The sequence below is a fragment of the Phaenicophaeus curvirostris genome, chromosome 16 (genome assembly GCF_032191515.1).
Source record: "Phaenicophaeus curvirostris isolate KB17595 chromosome 16, BPBGC_Pcur_1.0, whole genome shotgun sequence".
Taxonomy (NCBI): Eukaryota; Metazoa; Chordata; class Aves; order Cuculiformes; family Cuculidae; genus Phaenicophaeus; species Phaenicophaeus curvirostris.
In genome coordinates, this window is record NC_091407.1 from 2,511,128 (window position 1) to 2,534,768 (window position 23,641).

General features: G+C 39.2%; 2 protein-coding genes across 2 annotated transcripts in view; one reads left to right on the top strand and one right to left on the bottom strand.

Annotated features, from left to right (window-relative positions):
* DNAH3 (dynein axonemal heavy chain 3) overlaps positions 1 to 16,734 on the bottom strand; it is a 52,634-nt gene extending 35,900 nt beyond the window's left edge. The window contains exons 1-20 of the mRNA XM_069870532.1: positions 16,727 to 16,734; positions 16,231 to 16,336; positions 15,536 to 15,637; positions 14,395 to 14,620; positions 13,654 to 13,720; positions 12,816 to 13,008; positions 12,097 to 12,286; positions 10,420 to 10,615; positions 9,346 to 9,471; positions 8,440 to 8,635; positions 7,806 to 7,985; positions 7,282 to 7,418; positions 7,024 to 7,129; positions 6,264 to 6,442; positions 4,756 to 4,940; positions 3,422 to 3,545; positions 2,695 to 2,848; positions 908 to 1,052; positions 414 to 625; positions 13 to 104 (exon numbers count right to left, since the gene is read on the bottom strand). Of these exons, the coding sequence (XP_069726633.1) occupies positions 13 to 104; positions 414 to 625; positions 908 to 1,052; positions 2,695 to 2,848; positions 3,422 to 3,545; positions 4,756 to 4,940; positions 6,264 to 6,442; positions 7,024 to 7,129; positions 7,282 to 7,418; positions 7,806 to 7,985; positions 8,440 to 8,635; positions 9,346 to 9,471; positions 10,420 to 10,615; positions 12,097 to 12,286; positions 12,816 to 13,008; positions 13,654 to 13,720; positions 14,395 to 14,620; positions 15,536 to 15,637; positions 16,231 to 16,336; positions 16,727 to 16,734 (2,924 nt within the window). The remainder of the gene's footprint in view (positions 1 to 12; positions 105 to 413; positions 626 to 907; positions 1,053 to 2,694; positions 2,849 to 3,421; positions 3,546 to 4,755; positions 4,941 to 6,263; positions 6,443 to 7,023; positions 7,130 to 7,281; positions 7,419 to 7,805; positions 7,986 to 8,439; positions 8,636 to 9,345; positions 9,472 to 10,419; positions 10,616 to 12,096; positions 12,287 to 12,815; positions 13,009 to 13,653; positions 13,721 to 14,394; positions 14,621 to 15,535; positions 15,638 to 16,230; positions 16,337 to 16,726) is intronic.
* A 1,965-nt stretch (positions 16,735 to 18,699) lies between these two features.
* Positions 18,700 to 23,639, top strand: LDAF1 (lipid droplet assembly factor 1). The gene is made up of 5 exons (XM_069869791.1): positions 18,700 to 18,792; positions 20,474 to 20,612; positions 20,899 to 21,067; positions 21,473 to 21,611; positions 22,790 to 23,639. Exons 2-5 carry the CDS (start codon positions 20,517 to 20,519, stop codon positions 22,881 to 22,883), a joined length of 498 nt encoding a protein of 165 aa, XP_069725892.1. The 5' UTR covers positions 18,700 to 18,792; positions 20,474 to 20,516; the 3' UTR covers positions 22,884 to 23,639.
* The last annotated feature ends 2 nt before the right edge of the window (positions 23,640 to 23,641 follow it).

The window sequence follows — 23,641 nt, forward strand, 5'->3', positions numbered from 1 at the left end:
CAAGCTTCTTACTGATCCATGTATTTTGAAAGTCCAAATTCCAATATGTTTCTAAGACTAGTAGTTTCATCAGGTCTGATCTCACATCCCACAATGTTACTGATCTGAAAATAAAGTAAGAAATAAAAACTATTATTAAGATACATACTTTTAACAAACTTCTCAGTGAGAAAGAAGTGCTCAAGAGGTACTAATGCAACCCCCTAATTTGCTTTTCCATGATAAATTATTAATTCAAAGAAGCTCCTGCCAATACCATTACAAATTTCAAAACTCATTTTATCATGTGACAGGATAAAGGACCTTATTTTGAAACACTGAACTATTACTGTACTTCACAGCATGGACGATATGCAACAGTATATTGACCTTGTGGAAGAATACTCCAACAGTTAAAGCAGAGTTTAAAGTACCTGCTCCCAATGTCTCTCCTTCAGTCCACGATTGCAGGCAACCGACAGGACAGGAAGATGCTGTTTAAACCTATCAAGCCTATGTTTCACAGTTTCTGCTACATGTCTAGGCCCAGGCAAATCTGGAAAGCTCTTACTGAGTTTGTATATAATCCTCCACATATTTCCAGTTTCTTCAGTAATTTCATCAGCATTCAAGTTCTGGAGAGACCCTGAATACAACAGTATAAAAAAAAATCACAGAAGGCACATCAGCACAAGGAGATTTCCAGAGGTTTTATTTACAAGTACTTATAATCATTCTCCTTTAACTGGATATCAGTTCCGCTAGTAAAAATTGTCCTAAACCAAAATCCAAGTCAATAACTGTATTTCACACTGCTTAACAGCATTTATTTCTTCATAATTATTTTCTCACAACTAACCAACGCTTTCAGCTTCTACTTAACTAACTGAAAATGACACAGTTCATCAAATGAACACCAAAGCCTCACCATTCATCCATTCCTCATATTTGATATGGAAATTATATGCTGTTAACCAAAGTTGCTCAAAGGGTTGTTTGTTTGCAATCATAGTTTGCAGTAGAGGAAACTGACTCTTTTCCTGCTCAAGTAACTCCTCTTCTTTTTTAATAGCCTTTAAGGAAAAAACAAAAATAATTTCCATCAAAAATTCCTACTGTTGTTTAAACCTTTAAACAGGTAATATCAAATACAATTTTCCACATGTCATAAAGCCAGACAGATTTGTAGGTTTAGGCCTGTGGGTTTGGGGTAAATAAAGACTGTGCTCTTGTAAATTACTTGTTGGTGTCTTTTACTACTCAAATAATTTTAAAAATCTATCTCTATACTAGAAACAGATAATGTACCATGCCGTTCAGTGAAACCAAGGCTCACAAGTTACCAATTGATTTTGAAAACTGGATGTAAGCACAGTCACATAAACTTGTAGGGATATTTTTCACTTGTGATTTTTTTTGGTTTTCTGATATTAACATCTGGAAGCTCCAACCAAAAATATATATTAATTGCTGTGCTTATTCATGCTAAGACATTGTCTCTGTCCAACATCCTTACAGTGTAATTCAATGTGCGACGATTTAGATTAAAAAAGAAATATTGCTTTACTCATTTCAGAGGTAGGGAGGAGAAGCACAGAGAAATGCTGTCTGAAATGCAGCCTCTGAATTCCAGTTGAGTCCCAAGTCTGTGCTTTTACAACACTGACAAACATTTCATAAAACTTTAAATCATTCAGTGTGAGATGAGGTAGAGAAACAGAAAGATCTAGATTCCAAGGTAATTCCTAACTTCATGTATTCGCAAAGCTTTTTGTCACGTCATTTAAATTGTGTGGATACACGCCTCGTTGTTATTATGTATGAAGTAACTTAAACATAATTATTTATTCTGATCTACTTATAACAAGGTATCAGTGCTGTTAACTCCCATTAATTAAATATACAAGACACCTTTAAATCAGATTAAGAGTGTTGATATGTAGAACCAGCAATTTATCTAAATCCTAAACTTATTTAATTGGATCAGTTTTCTCTTTTGAGTGGGACATAATTAAAATTGTGATCCTTGGTGCTCCATATATGCAGAAATCCCATTGTTTCACTGTGATTTAGATTAATTATACCTTACAATACTTGTGAGATCTCTCAAAGTTAACCATTCTCATTTCCCAGCAGAGGCACAGCTAAGAAACTATTCAATCTACTGGATGGAGAGCCCCATACAGAACCTAGGAATCTTGGTCTTCAGTTTCCTTCTAGCACCTGAACCTTCCCTTTATGTAATATAACATATTTAAAGCTTACATACAACTTCTGGAAATGATACCAACAGTTCAAAATCACTTGGTTTTAATTAGAGGACAACAAGAGGGACTAAAAACACAGGTCCAGCAGGACAAACCACAGTTCAAGGGAAAATGTCACCTCCCTAACATTCTACTCATGCCAGTTCTGCCAGAAGAATTCTGCTTTCTGTGGATAGGGTCCTGCTACTTCTGATGACCTGGAAAGACTGAAATTCTGTATTTCAATTTAAAAAAACTCCCTAAACCTTTTTCCTCCAAAAAATATGGTACTCGACTGAGCAGCACACAGGGACAAGAAGATATTGCCACATGTTTGTGAATCTGGAAATTTTAAAGCCATCTTGACAACATAGGGCCAGAACGACGATAAAAAACAAGAGACAAGAACAAAACTTTTGCTCATCCAGCACATACCCACCCACTCTATAACTAACTAATAAACACTAACCTCATATTCTGCTAGTGCATTATCTAGTTTCTTATTTAACGCTTTACATTTCTCAGCATTTTTCTTCATTTCTTCTAGGTTGTTGATATCCCGCTTTTTGAAGCTTTCCACTTCTCTGTCATAACCTTCCAGAGTTTTCGCAAACTGAGAACGCCTGAAGTAAAGACAGCTGGGGTAATATGATGTTCTATTTTGTTCCCTTTCAATTATTTTCAATTATTTTATTAACTATAACAGGTACTGTCAAATGAAATCTGATTTCAACACTAGTGTAAAGTAAGTATAGAAGCCAGTGAAAACCCGTTAATCAATTACATCAATACCATGCAGTTCAGAGGATTAGAATTCAAGGTTCATTTTTAAACCTCCCAACTGATTTAGTTCACTTACATTTGCTACCTTTACTACCTGGAGAAAATAAAGGAAGAGTGAAAACAACATAACAAAATTATGTGTAATGCTGTACTAAGCAATATAACAAAATTAAATTATGAATATTCTAGCAGCATCCTTCATTCCTCCTTTCAGATCTACTACAGGAATATTCTAATCCATCCCCATCAACAATATTCCTGAAATCTCCACACTACTGTAAACCAGTTTTCTTCCTCGCTTTCTCAGCTCCCTTCCAAGTATTCCTTCCATGACATTATCTCCCTCTTCCTGATAATGAGATTTTTCTTTTCTTTAAAAACACCCAGTGAATGAAAATATCTTAACATCATACCTTTCAAGCAAAGCCATCTCTGCATGATTCCTCATGCTGGACACCTGTTCTCTACTGTTTTCAAAGACTATCTCAATCTGAACAGGCCAATGGAAAACTGTGCTATTCAGGTTTAGGTCATCATCTAAAATAGAAGATATATAAGCATCTTTAAGAAAATACCTTTTAACCAATGAACTAATAGAATTGCTGTCGTGAAGAGTAAGCAAAATAGCTAAAAATACATTCAGGAATAACCTGTCTAAAAAGCTACATATTTCAAGCTGCTGGGTGAACTACCTTGACTGCAAGTAGAACTGTTCCCTGAAAAAAATAGATACATATGTAACTACAGACAGAGACAGACCACTCCTAAGTAAATATATATATATATATATATGGTGGATAAAAGCAAAGTTTAAACCATTTTTAGTCTACAATGAATAAATGCTGAATTACTGACAAAAGCTAGACCTTAATAACTACAATAAGCTGACATCTCTTTCTTCATATTTGTGTATTTGTTCAGTGCACTTAGCTCTTTATAACTAACTGCAGGACACAGGCTTATACACCCAGCAACAAGAATATGTAATTATGAAATACTGTGCTTGCAAACACTCCAGTCCAAAATGTAACAGAAAAGCATCCTGGCTGCCACAGGCATCCTAATTTTTATCAGGAATAAATTCTAATAAAGATGTCATACCCTAGTTATTTCTATCACTGTTTGATCTAAGAGTTTATACTGTTTAAGTAAGAAGGATCATTCTGCCACTAAAAGGCATATGTTTTCATACGACTGCTCTTCATTTTTATGTACAGTAAATAACATACATTATCTGCGAATGGCACATTTTTGCTTTGAACAGAAGTGCAAATTAAAACCAACTTCTAATGAGGTTTCTTCCATCTCAGAGAAAACCATCACAGCAAACCAGCAAAAGGCCTCCACAGATCTAGTGCTCACCTGCAGAGACGCCAGTTCTAACATATTCCAAAAGCTGTCATAGAGCCTTCAGAACATGCCTTTTTTAGATGTTTTTTCACTGAAGACTTTGTATTCAATAATGTAGAGGTGTAATACCATTTGGCAGATTACATAATGTTAACCTGATAATGTCTAAGACATTCTTAAATGCAATAAAAAACACTGTCAGTGCTGTACACTCTTCTTATAGCCATTCCTTTCTGCATTGATACATTTTGGCCTCTACTAAATTATTTCCTTTCTGTCTCTTTCATAGCTTTCCAATAGCATTCCAGAAAAGGCAGTATTTCTGCACACGAAGCCCAATATCTGTCTATAAATATTTTCATATGGAGACTTTTATATTCCGTAATTTGAGACATACGAGAAAGATCAGCATAGTCCATGAGGAACTGCAGTCTGTGTGCTGCTTCAGAGATCTCCTTTCTCAGTGTAACAACAGTAACTTCACTGGCTTTCTTTAAGTACGCATCAAATTCCACCAGCTCTTCAGTGTTCAGAGGCACCTCACTCATCCTTTTGGCAATTGTGTCATATTCATTGCAGATCCTACAACAAAAAACAAAACAGAGGTGTCCCTGCATTCATCAGTGAAAAGAGATGCAAGATCTTGTTAATGAAGTTTGTCTTTTAAACAAGAACATTAAATATCTTTGTAAAGTAAGTATTCAAATTCAATACACAGAGCAGATACCATTTATGAAGGATGCCCTTTTACTCTGTATGATCAGTCCTATCGTCGTCTATGTTTACAAGAATTGATATTTAATACAATGATTGCTAAGTTGGTTCCAAATAACAATTAACAATATATTAATAGTTTCCTTCCTATAGGTTTAGCATTTCCTTTTCAACACCCAATCTGCTGCAGAAAGAAATGTTTGAATGCAGTAAGCAAGAGTTCATTTCATCACCCCACAACAACAAAATCAAGTGCATGCCATGAAACAAAGTTATGAAGAGAAGAATTATTAAATATCCAAGTTTATTTTATGTTGCACATGGGAATAGAAAATACAGATAGAAGGAAACACTGTTATTTTCCTTCTTCCCAGTGATACATTTTCTTGTTCCAGATTCCAGTTCAGTACTGCAAATAGCCATACAGACAGCAGGCATGCAAGAAGTAACCATCCACAAAGGACAGGTTCATTTAAACCAACTCAAACCTTCCAAATATTTAGGTGTTCAGCATAACCTCATTGTCTAGATCCTCTCCACAATAAGTGGCAGCAGAGGGACCCCCTTACACTGTCGTTCACTTCCACCCAGAGATGATTTTTAGGTAAGTGGGTTGAATTATTTCATTACGATTCTTGACTCTCTCCATTCACTGCCAGGGTGTTTTGTTTTGTTTGGTTTGGGGTTTTTTTGTTGGGGATTTTTGGTGTTTGCAAGGTGGAGTGAGGGTGTTTTTAATTCACAGAACCAAGACTATCCCATTACATTGGAGTCAAATTATATTTTCAAGGTTTTTTGGGTTTTTTTTAAACTTTAAATTTGCCAAGATACAAAATCAGGACCATTACTTCCCTAAGGGAAAAGGAAAAGAAGAAAATAATAGTCAGGGACACAAAACTGCGTTATTCATGTTGCTTTAGCTGGATATCAGCAGAAGAATCAAGAAACTCAACCCAAATTCTAGGTCATTGAAGGAAGAAAGACAATAGCATATTTCCAGTCTAACATCTAGGTACACGCCATACAGACTAAGTTAGGTACTTATTTACAAGCATTTCTGTTCCTGTTTATTTTAAATACCCACTTTGGTCAGTACTGGAAAACCCAGTATATTAATCAGGTTATCTATTCATAGATGCACAGCATCAGTCCACACAGACAGCAAGAACCATGCATGCTAACAAAATATACCTTTTATTTAACTCTCTGTTTTCCATCACTTCAAATTCAATCAATCTATCTTTAAGATTTTGGGTCCGATTGCAAAGCCCCTCATTCAGTTTTACAGCATCCAGACAGAACATGGCCAGCGGGACAGTGACATGCAGGGAAGCAATCTCTCTTTTCAGTTTTGTCAAGCTATTAATCTTCTACAAATGGAAAATAATACATCTGTTATTTTTCCTTAAAGTCTATCGATGAAAAATCCAAAACAACAATTAATTAGTTCCCATCCAGCAAATGAATAATACATTCCAAACATAAGAATGAAAACCTACTTTTTATCTTTCCAGAGCTCAGGTCCTATCCACAGATTCCAGGGCTGAAAGTTTTGCATAGTAATATGCCGTATTAAGGAACAACACAAGCTGCCTTAAGAAGTATTTAGCCAGAGGGTAACTCAGGAATGCAGAAAGAAAAGTAGATAGCTGACCATGGACATGACAGTCAAAAGAGCAGCAAGATGCAGATTCACCAACTATTCTGGGCAACTTTCCACTGGATTTCTACTAAGACTCAACAAACCCCACAGAAGAAGGTCACAAAGAACCCTCCTTTCACATGTGCACAGCAGCCCTACAGTGAGGGGCTATATACATTGAGATAGCTTCCCCACTACTCCCAGGCATAAAACAAGTGATTTGAATGGAGTTCTTTAGACAATATATTAAGAAGTTGTGTGATGCATCAGCTGTGTAGGAATATGTAGCAGTTGTCAGTTACAAATTACCTCTGTTAAAGCTTCTAAAGTACAACCTTCTTTCAAGAAATCTGTGACATCTTGCTGTGCATTGTTGTTCAAAAGATCGCTGTATTTCCTGTATACGTTTAAATACCTTAAACACAGAAGATCACAAAACTGAGATCAAGATTCTCATGTGAAGATTCTCTATAACAAGAAACAATTCAGCTCAAACTGTTTGTTTGAGTCAGACAGTTACGAATCCGAGCGTTTGGATGGGTAATGGAGTTAACAGCCAAAACTTACTTCTGTGGACCAAGTGTGTTGCTCTCAAAGATCTTTTCAAGTTTGTTCACATACTCCAAAAACAATGATTCATCTGGTTTGACTGTCCTGAGAGTGAGATCATCTCTTTTTAATTCTGGAAACAGAAGTCTTTCGACCTAAAGGGAACCATTGCAAATACTGTAATAACACATACAACAGAATTAGTATTTTATTACCAATTGACCCACCACTTCAAAAAAATGCATTATTTGGTAAAAACACTGCAATGTGAAAAGGCTCTGATTCATAACACTTGGTTGCACAAAGAGTTCACTTGTGAAAACTATATGAAAATCAAACCAGGGTTTTAACTTAACTTGAATCTGCAAGAGTAAATCCTATGCTATCCCCTATAATCACAGAAGCTGACAGTTTGTGATACACAACCCTCACTTTTATCTTCTATTTGTCAGCTTTCTGCTTCATTCATAACTTTTTATACAACAGACAGTTTTAATTCATATTGTATAATATTTTGTCTGCAGCTGTAAGTTACCCAGTACCTTTGGAAGTTCCTCAGCACTTTGTAGGATCAACCTGAAGCAACGACTCATTAAATCCCAACATTCTTTCAAAGGTGGCTCAAAGACAATCTTCTCTCCTTCCACACTGAGTTTGACTGTTAGTATTGAAGGTAGAAAAAACTGCATCTCTTGATACGGTTCTGTAAAATCACTTCCATCCTTTGGGAAAAAAATGAAAATTGGACACGCCAAAGAAATCAGATATGACTATAATATTTTTTAAAAGATTCAAACAACATGAAATATCTTAACTACAGAGCACCAATGCAATCTTCATCCCTGATTTTTATTCAAAACACTGATGCCCCAATTAATAAGATTTTAAGGTGCCAACTCCTAAATGAATCTATAAAAGTTGGAATTAAGAAACTGGGTCTAGGCCTAATTGCCTCAATTTTCCCTTAAGTAACAGAAGTGAAACTCTAATTATAGTACAGAACAAAAGCTCTAAAAAAAATCCATAACATGTATCAGAAATAAAATCTAGAATCAAATACAAGATGCTATTTTTAAATTGCCATGTATGGTTAGTAAGAGCATTACACTTTATGTTCATATGAATTATTGTCTGTATGTAACACTGAAATCTATAGGTATACTTCACAGCACATACCTTGTGGATCATAAAAAATGCAAGAAGATCATCTAAGGAGTTAATAACTATCTCACGTAATTGTAATGACATTAAAGTGGCCACTGAATGAAAATAGCTTTCAACTTGCTCAGAGGAATCAGAGTCCTTCTCAGGAGCAAAATGAAGCCATTTCCTTCTTTGATCACGGAAAATAGATGCACAAGTTGGGATCCAGCTGCAATGAAATAACATGGAGGAAAAGTTTTTAAAAGCTTATTAGTCTTACTTTGTTCCTTGCAATGAAATCTAAGCTCAGAAGTTACTTCAAAAATGAGCAAAACTCAAAGGGCTAGCAGAGAGTTTTTAACTAGATGTCAAACAAACCATAGCATGTACCATGACTTGCAGGAAACCTGAGTTTTTAAGCTAAGGATTCTTTTCATAATGGACCCCTATTATTAGGTTAAATGAATATTAATGGGCATAATACTAGTGACAATATAAAATCATTAGCATTACACGGGAATCTTGAGTCTGGACGAACTCTCAGGTGGCAGAACACATTCACCTAATACCATGGACCATTACGTCATACAATTTCTTTCTTAGATTGATCAGTTCCCGTAATTTAAAACGTTAGGCTTTCTGTCACCATTTTCATAGGTTTAAACTCCACTCCTCTCACAGTTAGAAACCTTCTAAGTTACAGTCTACACTTATTCATAGTCAGTTCGTTCCCATTTGCTCTCGTGCTAGCACTCTTGCAGTTTCAACAGCTCTTTCAGCCTCCAAATGTGTATTCCTCTCTGCTATTTCCCCCTCTGTTCTGGCAGCCTTGTGGTTGGCACCAGTGCCATCTCAGTCCAAGATCTGTTCAAAAAAAGGAGCTTCTTGTAAGTCATACTCTAAGATACTCTGTTTATCTACTGTTACATTGGCACTGACTTGTTCTGAAGAATATCGTGAGCTTCCACACAGAGTCTGTGAATGACCTCCTCAAATTCAGTAGGCAAGATAGGCAGATCTTTACAAAGAATTTCTTCAGTGCGAACAAACCTTAGATGACTGTACCTATGGAATTAAAACAATAGTAGATATTTTACAGAATTCTGTTTAAAAAAAAACCATAAAATATAGTCAGGAAAGCCTCATATGTATTTATAAACACTAATAATTTAATTTCATTGATGCATATCACTTCATTGCTAAGCTATCCTACAAATGCATTTCTAATTGGGTTTTTTTGGTAAACACAAAAGGCTTCACAATTTTCATTTTGTACTTGTTACATTTAAAATTGTGTTAATTTTCTGCTAAAGTGGTCAGAATAATTTCTTGTCCTTTTCCTAGATTCATTAGTGTACCCAGGCACTTGAATAACATACAGAATTACACCTACTGCCTCTATTCCATATTAACAGTAATAAGTACCTATCCTGGCTACCCTGTGGGGAAAACACATACAATTCCATTAGCACGACGTACATCACAGTCTGTAACACATAAGAGCTTAAATTCCTGCAAATGCTACTTCAGTGCAAAAACAGGTCTCAGGATTACCAACTACCATACTTAATTTCATAAGAAAACATATCTCAGTTTTCAGAAGCCCCTTGAATGACTTTCAACTATGGATATTTGAAAGAAACTCAGTTTTAAGAGTTCAGGTTTTTTTTAATTTGAGGAATCAAGATGAGAATTCCAAATCACTATTTACTTGAGCATTGAATTAGGGATAACATCTTTTAATAAAGAGGATGATCTTTTCATCTCATGAAGTTATCCATTTTTCACTGTGGACATGAAAAACATGTTCATGTTCGCATTCCAAGTCTGCAGGAAACAATCATTTGGCACTAAGACAGGCTCAGAAAAAAATAATTATTTAGAAAACAGAACAGATTTTGCCAGTTTCTCTCTACCAGCTCCCTCAGCATCTCGCCAGCAGAGGCACTCTAACCAAGCCATAAATAAATTCATTCTGAATTTTACTAAGATCCTATGAACAAGACACCTTACTCGGAAAGCCAGAGCTGTTGCAAAGTGGGCATCAACGGATTCACTACGAATAGATTCCTTTCATTCCAGCTTTTTGCCTCTTTATAAGGGGTGTGCCATGGGACTGGTGCACGGACAACTCTCGGGGGAAAAGGGCGTGGGGTACTTTCAATAACCAGTCTCTTCCTCTCAGCTGAATCCATCAAGATGTAATCAACTAGAAAAAATCACACATAACATGGTGAGACTGCATGCGTGGTCAAAGCCTACATATGAAAATATGGTATCTCCATAGCTTAGGACCTTGTAGAATTCTGCACATGTATAATTTTAACTGTGTCATATAGTTACTTGCATGTTTTTAGGATGAAATACAGCACAACAATCAAATTACCAATTTGACTGTAAAACTGATTCAGAAAAAGAAAACAAGAATTAGTCCTTGTTCTAAGAAGACAGCTTTTTCCCCCCCATCTTTCTATATTTATTTTGTGTTTAGATTCATCATCTATAAACCAGGACAGGAAATATCTCCCTTTCAAGGATGATTTTTAGCAGGCTTCTTGTGAAGGACAAGAACATTCCAAATAATCGGTTTCATCAAGGAAGAATATGACATTCAAAGGGCTGATCTCTGATCTGCTAAACACCAAAACTCATGCACTACCAGTTGCGGTCAACAATCCTTTATATATGAGATTAAGAAAAGTTGGGAAGCAGACTCACTAGCCCTTGCTGGCATTTGCATAACTATAAAAAGGGACCTCAAACACGAAAATTGTGATATTGTTAAAAGGCAAATTAAAGGGTATTTAGAAACATATCAGATGCTGTAGGAGGCAGAGTGAAAACTGTTTCATCTCTCCTTTTTTATGCTGTCATGAACGAGAGGCTACAACGATCTTCTCTGTTGAACATGAGCAATGCAAATCATGCATATTAACATTTGATCTGATTTTCCCTAATCCTGTAAATGTCTTACATGAAACCTGAACTGAACCTTTTAACTTGTGACATGATCCCAATGTAATATCTGACTTCACTGGAATTATGAAGCAGGTTCATTTGACTGTTAATAGGTATCACTCACTCACTGCAGAATAACAATATGTTAGTCTGGGAAGTATCTGTTAAAATAGCCTAGTTTACTCTCTCCACACATCAGGATCAAGTATACATAAAACTACTGTTGACAGATATTTGTCTATCATGCACTTCAAAGCCTCCATCAATGAATAATCTGCTGCAGTGCTTCACAAACTTTATAGTAACAATGTTTTTCTAATATCTTTTTGCTACAAATTAAGACGATTACACCTTGTCTACCATGATTTGATCAATCCTCTTTTCCTGCACCTGATGCAATCACGCAGAATTATGCATTCTGAATGTGATTTGGATTTGAATTAAGAATGAAAAACTATGTAAGTATGGGCAAAATGATTCTATGCACCCAGAACTACTGAACTTGGAAAATAATATATTTAAGTGATGGGAGGTGGGATTTAGTAAATAGTTACTTATTGATACTGGAATGTTATGTAGCATGATCACAGATTATTTTCTCACAGATAGCTATTGCAGTTCTACTGACCCCGAAGGAATTCTCCACGGGTGCTACGAATAAAATGCAGACCTGCTTTCAGACTGCAATAAACGTCTATGTACTCCAAATTGGTAAGAGATTTTGAGCCTTACCAATGGCTTTCATGAGGCTGATACGATAGTTTGTCTCAACCTCTTCTTTTAAACTTGCAAGTAAATTCTCCAGGTCTGGGTTAGCAAGAAGCCGAGTTGAAATATTCTTTAAAATTCCATTCATCACTTCTTTATCCTGAGGTGCCAGCATGTCTTCCTGCACTCCATTACATATATAGTAACTGTACCGCTAAAAAATAATGTTAAAAATATTAAGCTTATTGTATGATTTTTCTGACAGATAATGAATTACTGCAAAATATTCTTAGCTTTTATATTACTTGAGCCTTTTCCTCAATTAAAGATGCTTGAATATAATGGATTCTGGCTCTCTCTCTCGCTACCTTTTAAAGCATTGCCAATGCCTGCCATTTTTACAATACTTCCACCTGTTTCAATGTGAGAACATATACCAATAGAACCAAGTGCAGCAGAATAAATTATTGATGTCTGAAGTACTAGCCAACAATGTGAGAGGTTAAGAATTTGAGAAGATACTTCTACTTGCAAATCCACTAGAATAAAAACCATATCAAGCATCTCGAAAGAGAAACAAATGGGAAAGGAGCTGACATTACCTAACAGCAGTTTGATATATTGAATATCTACATCTTCTAAACCTCATGTACTGCCTTCTTTTCTCAACTACTTCTAAGTAAACACACTTTGCAGATGGTTACTGCTGCTACTTTTATCTTAAAAAGAAATCATACAAATACCTCTATATCCCTTCTTGAAGGTGGCTTTTCTCGCTTACTTCTCTCCTTCTCATGTAAGTCCATGACAGCAAATTGTTGTTCTGGGGTCAGTGGTTGGCTGTCTGTATAATCCACGGCATGCGATTCCGGCATATGAGCCGGCACATCCAGTGAAATGGGATTCAAACTGTTCAACAAGGCCAGTGCATTTCCAAAAAAAAAAAAAAAATTAAAAAAAGTTTAGTCAATAAAGAAACAGTAACGGATTCTTAAATCAATACGGCCAAACAACATGCATTACATAAACCACTTAGGCTTCACTGAGGCCAAGTATGATCTATGAAGTATTTCAGTTACTCATAAAAGTCTCAGTAAAATTGTACTTCAACGTAATAAATAAAAAAATAAGTACTTAAATGTAAGGAACACAGTCATGTAAACTTTACAGCTGTGCAGCATCACTCAGACAGGCGGTACATTAGAAGCAATTCTACCGGTGCCAGACCTACTAGCTCTATTATTTAGATTGCCCAAGATCACCCCTTTATTTTCAGGTGATTATATGCATCTCTATTAACTAAATTCTGGGTTCTCAGGTCAGCAGTCATGAAAGGAAGACCTTTTCTTTAGCATGCCTAAGACTGAAATTTGTCCTGCCAAAAAGAAGCAATGATGTGCTCGCTTAGCACACCATGGAATTTCAGCCTTGATGCTCATACAGTTTTTCTGTAGAAACTTAACATTTCAGGCTTGGATACTTAACATAGCATCCAAGCAAAAAGAAATACTAAATCACACCTCAGGTATCTAGGCTGAGTGTAATTACCTGTATCTTTATAACAGTACAGTATATTACCTATCAGATCTCCATTGACTTCGTTGTTTAAGTTTGAGCTTTTTCCTAGAAGGATCAAATTCTTTTGGAGCTTTAAACATCAGTTAAGAAAAATACAGTCAGGAATATTTTTCGAATAAGATATTATTTCACATTGGTGAAAAACAGAGCTAAGTCCATTAATCAGATAATGAAATAACAGAAAACTACAATGTCATAAAGAAGCCTTTAGTTTTAAATTAGCATTTAGAATGTATGCAGTATGCTAACAAATACATTCATTACGTGGTTTAAACATAAATAGTGTATTAAGCAATATGACTTGGATTTGATTCTCAGGCAAACATTTTAATGCCAGTCCCCCATCTCATTTTGCTATGCAAGACTCATGAATATGAGCATAAGAGGAGTGCACATTGAAGTTGTTTCTGTTTTCCTGTTGGTACTAACGTCTGCTTCTAGCAATAATAAGACCTAACTTGTATCTCGTTCATTTTATGCTTTGCAAACAATTCCCTCCAAATAATTGCATGTGATTATTTGGAAGCATGAACCTAACTAACTACTCAGAAACTGGCATTACTTTTGTTAAAGTTACGCTTGCTTTTGGAAATTTGTCTACACTGACCCTGAGGTGATAAGCTTATAAGCATTGATTATGGGCAAGAGATTTTTCCAGGGGACAATTCTTTAACAGGAAAGTTAAAGATAAGAATACATTGAGCAAACAAGACTAAAAAAATAAACATATTCAAATATGGATACGTGGTGAGGCTGCTCTCTGCTTTGCTGAACCCGGTGACGTCCCTGTCTTTGAAGAGGACTTGAATTTGTGCACATTTTTCAATTTCAAATCTTGTGCAGTAAGGGTATAGTTGTTAGCTATGGAATCACTTGGGCTCCGGTAGTGACTCTGTTCTTTGAATGGAGCTGCCAAGGTCCGTGATTCCCGTTGCATCAAAGGAGGATATTGGCTGCTCCTCAGGACAAGCTGAAATTGGCAAAAAAAAAAGAAAAAATCTTCTGCTTATGTGACACAAAAAATTTCAGAACTAGCTTAATCAGCACCCATGGCTTATATAAACCCTTAACACATCCCCAGAAGTCAGACTGATTTTTGGATGAAAAAAAAATCTTTTATGTAAGTGTTAATTGAATAATTTGAATTCAGTTTAATAATAGAATTTACTCATTACTTCAGACTGTACGTTTCACTTAAAATTTTCTGTTTTCGAAGACCAAAATAATGCATTTTCCACCAGAAACTGCTTCAATTTCCTCAGAAACAGTATTTTTCTAAAGAAGGAATCTTAGATGAACTGAGGTGCTAACACAAACAAGCCAAATGAGAAATTCTGAGGCGCTTAAGTGGGGAAAGCAAGCTCTCTCTTCTTCCTCCCCTTAAGCGTTGTCATAAGTAATTTTCATTTGCATCACACAGCAGAGCCCGTAGTCATGCAGCTGTACAAGCTACCCACTGCATCTGCCAAATTCTCAGCAGACTAACGGTCAGGTTTTGCGCTCTATCACGAAGTATCACCAGGGGTAGAGAGGAAACCATAATTTGTTTGGAAGAAAAATACTTTTACTATTTTCTTCCTTCCCCAGAAAATTAAACTCAAAATATTTAATCCAGAATGTAACAGCAAATGACTAACTACAGTTTTAAAGAACATATTTTAGCTGCCAAAGTTTAACATCCAAACCATAACAGAAGCTGTAATGCTTTCCTAAATAAAAACAGCTCTAATGGAATACTTGACACTCTGCTTAGTACTTTAACTTAGTAATTTAAATAGTTCTTCCTATCTTTACTTCATCTGCTTAAGACCTGGTAATATACGAGTCCTAAAATCATGCTAGCACACCTAATTTAATCCCTCACACAAGGGGAGAGAGCACATACCTGATACAATTCTGAAGGTTCATCTGAAGCAGAAGCTGGTAGGGGCGGTAACTCTGGTAACTGTTTTACATGACTCATGTTATACACAGAATCGTTTCGTGACTAGAGAGGAATGAAAAACAACTTCAAAGACATTTCTGAAATACACTGTTTTGAAAAATATTGATTCTGAAAGAACAGAGACTTTCGGTTTTTATTGAAAATAATGTACTGTAACTTTTAGTTTCAAGGAAATGGACGTTCTGTGGAGAGGGTTCCTCAGCAGAAAGGGTTTTCAGATTGCACAATTCTTTGCAGTCATTTGATAAAGCTCATTGCCAATAAATGTCAGATTAAGAAAAAAACAACACTTTTTTATGCCACTGAAAACAACTCAAAATGGGCTCCAGAATCATAGAATCATAGAATAACCAGGTTGGAAGAGACCCACTGGATCATTGAGTCCAACCATTCCTATCAAACACTAACCCATGTCCCTTGCCTGGATACCACTGGAAGAACAAACTACTCACAAGGCCTGTGCAAGGTGTTTTAATACAAATGTCAGAATACCTAATATCTCTAAAGACTCTGTTCTGCCGCCTCAAGGTGACAGTAGTTTGAGGTGCCCTTCCAGGACCAAAGTTCTTTAAGGATACTTTCTCAGAATTATTGATCCCCAGAGTGCTTTCACAGTGACCGCAGAAAGAACTTACCCTCAGGGCCCTTGGGCCCTGTGCTGGCTCCATTTTGGTTTGTTTTTTCATTCGCTTAGGTTTTGGTCCTCCCCCCTCAATATAAGCATCCTCGTCGTTACATGCACTGGAAAAGAATTAGAGACTCATTTCAGATCCTACACAAGGTGTTGAAAAAATCAGGTTCCTATTCCAATTGCCAGGAAGAAGAAAAGCCCCAACTCTCCTCTTTCAAAATCACACACTCTCTTTTCCTCTATTCGTCTTCAAGCTCACTTTTTACCTTCATCTTTCTAACTTTCTCCAGATATACTTCAAGCAAAATTTTTTTTCCACCCTGCTCCTCCCACTTTCTCCAAAATCAGTTTCCTCCCCACTGCCTGTTCTTGTCTAACACCCCAGAGATTCTGGGCCCCTAACTGGTTTACAGCGAGGCAGCCACACCTTAATTTCTGTGAGAAATAAGCGCACGTCAAAATGAATGGGAGAAGAGGAAGAGATGCCCAGCATGCCTTACACATCCATGGGTGCATGAGCAAGCAGGGTAAGAGCAGGTACTACCTGCAGGCTCCGTTTACAAGCCCCTCTGCCCGTTCCAGCTTGGTGAACTTCTCTGCCTTTCAGCCCTCAGCTTTTGTTGCCCCAGTTACAGCATAGCTGGTGCTTGGAGACAGCAATTCCCTCCTCCCCCTGCTCCCTGAGTGAGCACAGAGAAGACAACCCTTTCAATCACAGTGTTGAGCCAAGCTGTGGTCAAGGAGATTCAATTGTGGAATCAATGAGCAACTGGACAGGTTCACTTTACCTCTGAAAGCTACGAAAATGTGGCCCTGAGACATCCGAGATACTCTGACATTTGTGCGAAAACACTGCACGCAGCAAGGGAGCTCCCAGGGCAATAAAGGCTACATTAAACCAAATTTTCCCAGGGAAAATGGTATTAGAGATTCTAAATTTTGAACCAAAACACCTCCACCATTTCTCCACCGTTCAAATCAAAAGTCCCTGTCCAAAGACAGCAGGTGGGATACTTGTACTCTCAATTCCTCTGCTTGTACACATCTGCCTCGCACTCACACACGTCCTGAAAGACTCTGCCCTCAAATTTCTTCTGAAGTGGGAATTACTACCACCCACCATGAAATCTAGCCCAGTCTCCTTACATCGACCCTCAAGAGAGGCCTTAAGTGTGTTCTGCCAACACAGTGAGACTTCCATTATAATTTAAACCCCTTTCCAACATCTTTGGGTGCTGGTTTTCATTCTGTTTTCTCTGAACCGTGAGCAAAGCTGATATTCCTGAGTTAACAGCACAGTTCTCCTTGTATCTTGACCTAACATCCATACAAATGGAACATTGTTCCTGCCTGGCCATACATGAAAGTTTCTACCATAAATTAAGCTGCTCTTTAAACAGAAGCCAGCAGCGCGTGGTACAGAACCTAATGCAAGGGGCAACTGCTTGGCTAGCGCGTGCTCTACTTCTCCGAATATTTCAGTGCTGGTTTGCAATAAGAATATTTTCCTGCTAATTTGACCTGATGCTGGCAAGACCACAATCTCAATTAAGCAACAGTTACTCCTGTTCCTCTGTGCACAACCTGGGTGCTTATAAGCCCTTTGAAGTTAAATGCTGCTTGAAAAACATTTAAAAGTTATCTTCTATAGAAAAAGATTATACGTTAATTTTTAGCAGAAGAAATAATTATGCACAGAAGGAAAATTCTTTACTGAGATGTCCAAGATTGTCTCCAAACTGCTGCTACAGCACGTTTGGAAAAACAGACAGAAATTGCAAATCTCCAGTATACTTCTGCACTCCGTGGAACCATCAAGCTTCGCGGTGCCCTTAGCACCGAGTTATGTCACACTGTAGTTCCACAAGTTCGTTTTTCCCTATGCTTCCTTCAAAAAAGAATATACAACATCAACAAATGGAAAATCAGTTTTTTAGCCTGATCCTGAGTGTTCGCGGAGCTGAGGGAGCTACCACCTCTCTGGGCAACCCGAGCCAGCGCTTTGCCACCCTCACAGTAAAAATTTCTCCCCAATATCTCATCTAAACCTTTCCTCTTTTAGTTTTAAACCGTCTACCCCTTGTCCTGTTGCTACAGGCCCTGCTAAAAGGCTCTTCCCCATCTTTCTTACAAGCCCCGTTACTGAAAGGCCTCAGTAAGGTCCCCTCGGAGCCTTCTCCCCCCGAGCTGAGCGGCCCCAGCTCTCCCCAAGGGAGCAGCTCCAGCTTTCGCTCGGGTTTGTGCCTCCTCTGGCTCCGAATCTGCTCTCCCTAATCCCAAACCCCGCGTGCCCCGACACGCTCGGGCCGCTCTGAGGCTGCTCCGGGGCCGGGGGGAGGCGGGACAGCGAGGGGACGCAGAACGGGAGTAAATTAAACCACGAGAAGGCCCGGGGGGGTCGGAGCCGCCTTCCCAGCGCCGCCCGGCCGCCTCGCCCGGCCCTGCCCACGGCGGGGGGGACACGGCACCTCCCTCGGCCCCGCGGCCGCAGCTTGGGAGGCGGGGAGCGCCGCTCGGAGCCCGGCGGGGGGGCGGCCGCCGCTCCAGGACCCCGACTCGGAGCCCGGTGGGAGGGGCGGGCGCGGCTCCAGGCCGCCGGCTCGGAGCCTGCGGGGAGGCCGGGGAGGGCAGCTCCGCACCTCGGAGTCGGAGGGAAGGGGGGGGGCAGCTCCGCGGCTGGGAGCCTGCGGGGTGAGGGGGCGCAGCTCCAGGGCTCGGAGCCTGCGGGGTGGGGGGCAGCTCCAGCCGCCAGCTCGGAGCCCGGTTCCCCGCTGTGAGGGAGCGGTGGAGCGGGGTGTCCCGACCTCAGGCCCGGGGCCTCCAGGCGCAGCGGGGCGCGGGTTGGGGCACGAGAGGAGGGTTCGGGCTCTAACAGCCGCTCGGGGCGTTCGGGAGCCGTTTGTGGTTCTGAGGCTGCTTAGGGCGCGATAACAGTTCTGTGAGAACGAATGGAGAAGTTCTGCTGCAGTGGGTTTGTGTGTGTAGCTTGTCGTGTAAACCTGTCCTGTATCAAGAGGGAATATTCATAGAATCATAGAATCACCAGGTTGGAAGAGACCCACCGGATCATCGAGTCCAACCATTCCCATCAAACACTAACCCATGTCCCTCAGCACCTCGTCCACCCGTGCCTTAAACCCCTCCAGGGAAGGGGACTCAACCCCCTCCCTGGGCAGCCTCTGCCAGGGACCAATGACCCTTTCTGTGAAGAATTTTTTCCTAATGTCCAGCCTGACCCTCCCCTGGTGGAGCTTGAGGCCATTCCCTCTCGTCCTGTCCCCTGTCCCTTGGGAGAAGAGCCCAGCTCCCTCCTCTCCACACCCTCCTTTCAGGTAGTTGTAGAGAGCAATGAGGTCTCCCCTCAGCCTCCTCTTCTCCAGGCTAAACACCCCCAGCTCTCTCAGCCGCTCCTCATAAGGCCTGTTCTCCAGCCCCTTCACCAGCTTCGTTGCTCTTCTCTGGACTCGCTCCAGAGCCTCAACATCCTTCTTGTGGTGAGGGGCCCAGAAAATCTGCAGGTGTGGATGAATAACCTGAAAGAATAAACCTTCTCGTAGAGTTGCAAGAATGTATTGATGTGCTTAGTTAACTTGTGAGATGTAGCTGGTTTAGGCCAGGAGGTCACCTGAAGGGTCTCCAGATGTGGCTGGATAACCTGAAAAAATAAACGTTCTTTGAGGACTGAGATGGTTCTTTGTCTCAAACTAGGCATCTACCCACTGCTGTTGTAGGATGAGAGGCCTTTGCAGAAGGGCATCCGATCAGCGCTGAATTGTAAAATAAAAAGGTTATTGCCTTTGCCTCAAAGACTTTTTTCCTTTCAATATTTTACCAGTGAATAAGTGTTGCTCAAAATTCTGAACATCAAGTTACTTGAAACCGAGTCTCATTGATGTGTTAGAAGTTTGCAGCGCTGCTAGTGATAAATTGTCCTTGCGGAGTGTTAGAATTGAGCTTTTTACTGGCAATTCAGTGCCCTCGCAGTCAAATACAGAGTTAATGTTATAAAGGAAGAAGGTGAGAGTCACCTTGTGTCTTGATACTTGGCTTTGGGTGTTCTAGAAGAATTTTCAAGGCCAAGCTCCCTGCGTCAGGTGTATTTCAGTACAAGCAATGTCCTAGACTTTGTGGATCACATTAACATCTGAACTCCACATTCACTGGTTTTGTAAAAGGTAGATTTAATTTAAAAAAAAACAAACAAAGAACCTGTCTGAGCCTGTTACTAATTGTACCTTAATTTTCAGGATAATTGGATGGCTGATTGAGAACTGGTTCTTCCAAAGATTCATGATTGTGGCTGAGGATCACAACAAGGCTAAAGAAATGCAAGAACTGGAGAAGCAGTGGCACTCCATGGTGCGGTCCCTCCACAGCAACTCAAATGTGGGTCTGAATTATAATTTTATATAACGTACTTATAAAGATACTCCTTTCATAACTCAAAGAGAAACATGTCTGTTGTTGGTAGAATTGCATTAGCTATGAAGCTACCTAAATTTGCAGTAAGTCCTCGTGCCTTTGAATCACAGAGTCTACAGCTGCCCTCTATTCAAGCTGCAGGCTTACAAAAAGATGCTACCAGTAGTTCAGTAAAGTAGCAGTGACCTTTCAGAGTTATCTGTAACAAGAAATAAAACCAAAATCTGAAACGTTTTTCTTTTATCCACAGGTTGTTGCATTTATGAATTCTCGCGTTGGCCAATATTTAGATGACCATCCTTTTCTTGCACTATCACTGCTGGTGTTTATCGCAGTGTCTGCTCTTCCTGTTGCATTTTTCCTGATTTTCATTGTTGCAACAGCCATAATGGCCTGTATCGGTGTGATAGTCATGGAAGGTATTGTATGCATATATGTAGGTACTTACTTATTCCCTTTTAAAGCATGATGTCTTATCCCTTTTGGGTTTTTTTACATCTTCCTTCTGGAGATCCCAGTTCAAGCAACTGAGGACTTCTTTGTGGCCCTCAGATCTCAGCAGCAGTGAAACTCTTAATACAAGACTAGTAATCTGATTAACTGTAATCTATACAGGGAAAATCCTTTTTCCCTTTCTAATCTCAACCACCACAACATGCCTAAACTGGCTATATTCACCATGCTGAGCTTTTATAGAGGTAGGTAGTTTAATTGCAGAAGGCTTTTCCAAGTGGCTTGAAATTGAGGTTGCGGTAGATCTTCAGCTCTTCTAACTTGCCTGTCTATAAACTTGTTTAAGTAACAAACTGATTTTCTTTTATTAGTTGTTGTAGTAGCGATAGGTGGCATAACCCTCCTCTGTGTGCTGTGTGGCCTGGGTGCACTTTCTTTGGGAGTTTCTGGAATACTGAGCGTTTGTTACGTTGCTGTTTCAACTCTGGTCAACTACTGGTGTGCTTCAAGGTGAGTGTTAATGTCTTGGTCCGTGCTTGGATTTCAAACTCTGCAACTGTACTGTTGCATTAATTACTTCTAATTGAGCAACCGGTGGTAGTTTAATAAATGTTATTTGAATGGTAGAGCATTTTCAGCTACCCTGGTGGCTGATACATAACATATAAATATCTCAGTGTGTATTTTAATAAGAATTAATACATGCCCTCTTCCCTGTTTAGGAATGAGGAAGTGTAAATAGCCTTTAAACGTGCATGTGCTAACACAACATGATAACAAGCAGTATCATACAGCTTTGCCTTATGCAGTGGTTGCTGCTTTAAATGTCATTAAAACACATTTCCACTTGGACTTTGCCTAGAAGATGAACCTTTTGCAGTTCTTTCTGTGTGGTGGCCCAGCTGTCTCTATTTGCCTGCATTTGTAGAGCAAAATTGGTTGTACATTGGGCATAGACAAAAAGGGTACTTAAAAGAGGCAGTGTGCCCAAAGTAGAAATCACAGGCTTTGCTGCATACTGCACTTGTGCCGCTTGCCAGTCCATCTCCCAGTACTTTAGTTTTGGAGGCCAATTTTCCCTCAATGGCCTCAACCAGGCCTTCCCTAAGCATCTGTCTCGGAGCCAAAGGCAGCAGCAGGCTGTGCTGCAGTGCCACCTGTTGCCTGTTTATTCATTCCCTGTCAGATACCTAATGACAGTCACTCCTTTAGCACAGGGAAGAGCAAGAAGAAACTAACAGCCCCTCTCTCCTAGACTTTCTCACTTTGGTCCTTCTTGCACAGCTTTCAAGGACAGGCAAAAGCACTTGTGATATTGTCAGGGTGACAAGACTGCAGAGCAAGGTCCAGGGTGCTTGCATTTATTCCAGGGATCTGTAGCACTCCAGGGCCTCCTGCTAGCTCCATAATGTTGTCCACCAGTTCTAGAAAAGAATTTTTTTTCCTCCAAGTACACAGCCCCACCTACAGGAAAGTCATACTGACTTACAGCTTTGATGTTAAAACAGGGAATACCTGCTCTTGTTCGTTACTGTCTTGTGAGAGAAGCTCTGGTAGACTGGCAGTGAGTGTTCTGGGGGTCTTAAGTAGTTTTACCTCTCATATTATGCATCTTTTATGAGCAAAAAGTTAAAAGACAATCTTACAGAAGAACAGGCTATAAAAATGTTCTTATCTCCTCTGTACAGGGGCCAGATAAGGAAGCAAGAAGTTAATATAAGTTTGCCACAGAAGAATGCTCCTGTCTTGGATCCTTCTGCCAGTAATGGAAAGAATGAATAAACGGTTTCTTCCTGCTTCATTCACAGGCTCTTAACTGTACTACTACAACATTTGCAGTGCAGTTTTTTACTCCTTGAGCATTCAACCTTTGTGCACTCCTTAAGGGAACAGGAAAAATAAAGTCAGTGTCTCTTACATTGTCGCCCTAAAATAACTCTAAGAATAACCAGTGAGCAGCAGCACATCATGATGTTGTCTATGGGCATGAGGGAGTGTTCCGCAGAATGTTGTAAAGATAAGGGATAAGTCAATGACAGTTAGGTGAGAGAAAGTAGATAAGGATTTGACTTTTCATCTGATACAGGAGTTCAGTGTGTACTCTCGCTAGTTGTATGCAGCATTTGGTCAATTTGATACATAAGCAGCAAAGCTCAGAACACCAGAAATGTGTTTTGAATACTAAAATATATTTTTAAGCCTTAATAGGCTTCGTTAAAATAGCCTGAGTACACCATGCTAATGTTTTCTCTTTATTATACAAGAAATTGGGTTTTAGCATATGTTAAGTCATGGTATAAGCTTCTGTTTACCTTTAGATGTTATATTATTCTAAAGGGATATTTTCCTTGTTCTCATTACCTCATCACAGCAATGGTATAGCAGTTAGGTCTTGCACTGTTTCATACTTGTTTAGTTATTTAAATTGCCTGGGTTGCTTTTTAGTTGTGACTTGCATTATTTAACTTTTTTCATTTTTGCAAGTGCTGTTATGTTTTTAAGCATTAAGAAAGTATCTAACTATTACTTTAATAAAGTGC

Bases quoted from the DNA above. Each gene is read 5' to 3' on its own strand.
- LDAF1 (XM_069869791.1), top strand. From the start codon at position 20,517: ATGATTGTGGCTGAGGATCACAACAAGGCTAAAGAAATGCAAGAACTG. The intron at 21,068-21,472 runs GTATTGTATGCA...TTCTTTTATTAG, and splicing joins CGGTGTGATAGTCATGGAAG to TTGTTGTAGTAGCGATAGGT. The intron at 21,612-22,789 runs GTGAGTGTTAAT...TCCTCTGTACAG, and splicing joins AACTACTGGTGTGCTTCAAG to GGGCCAGATAAGGAAGCAAG.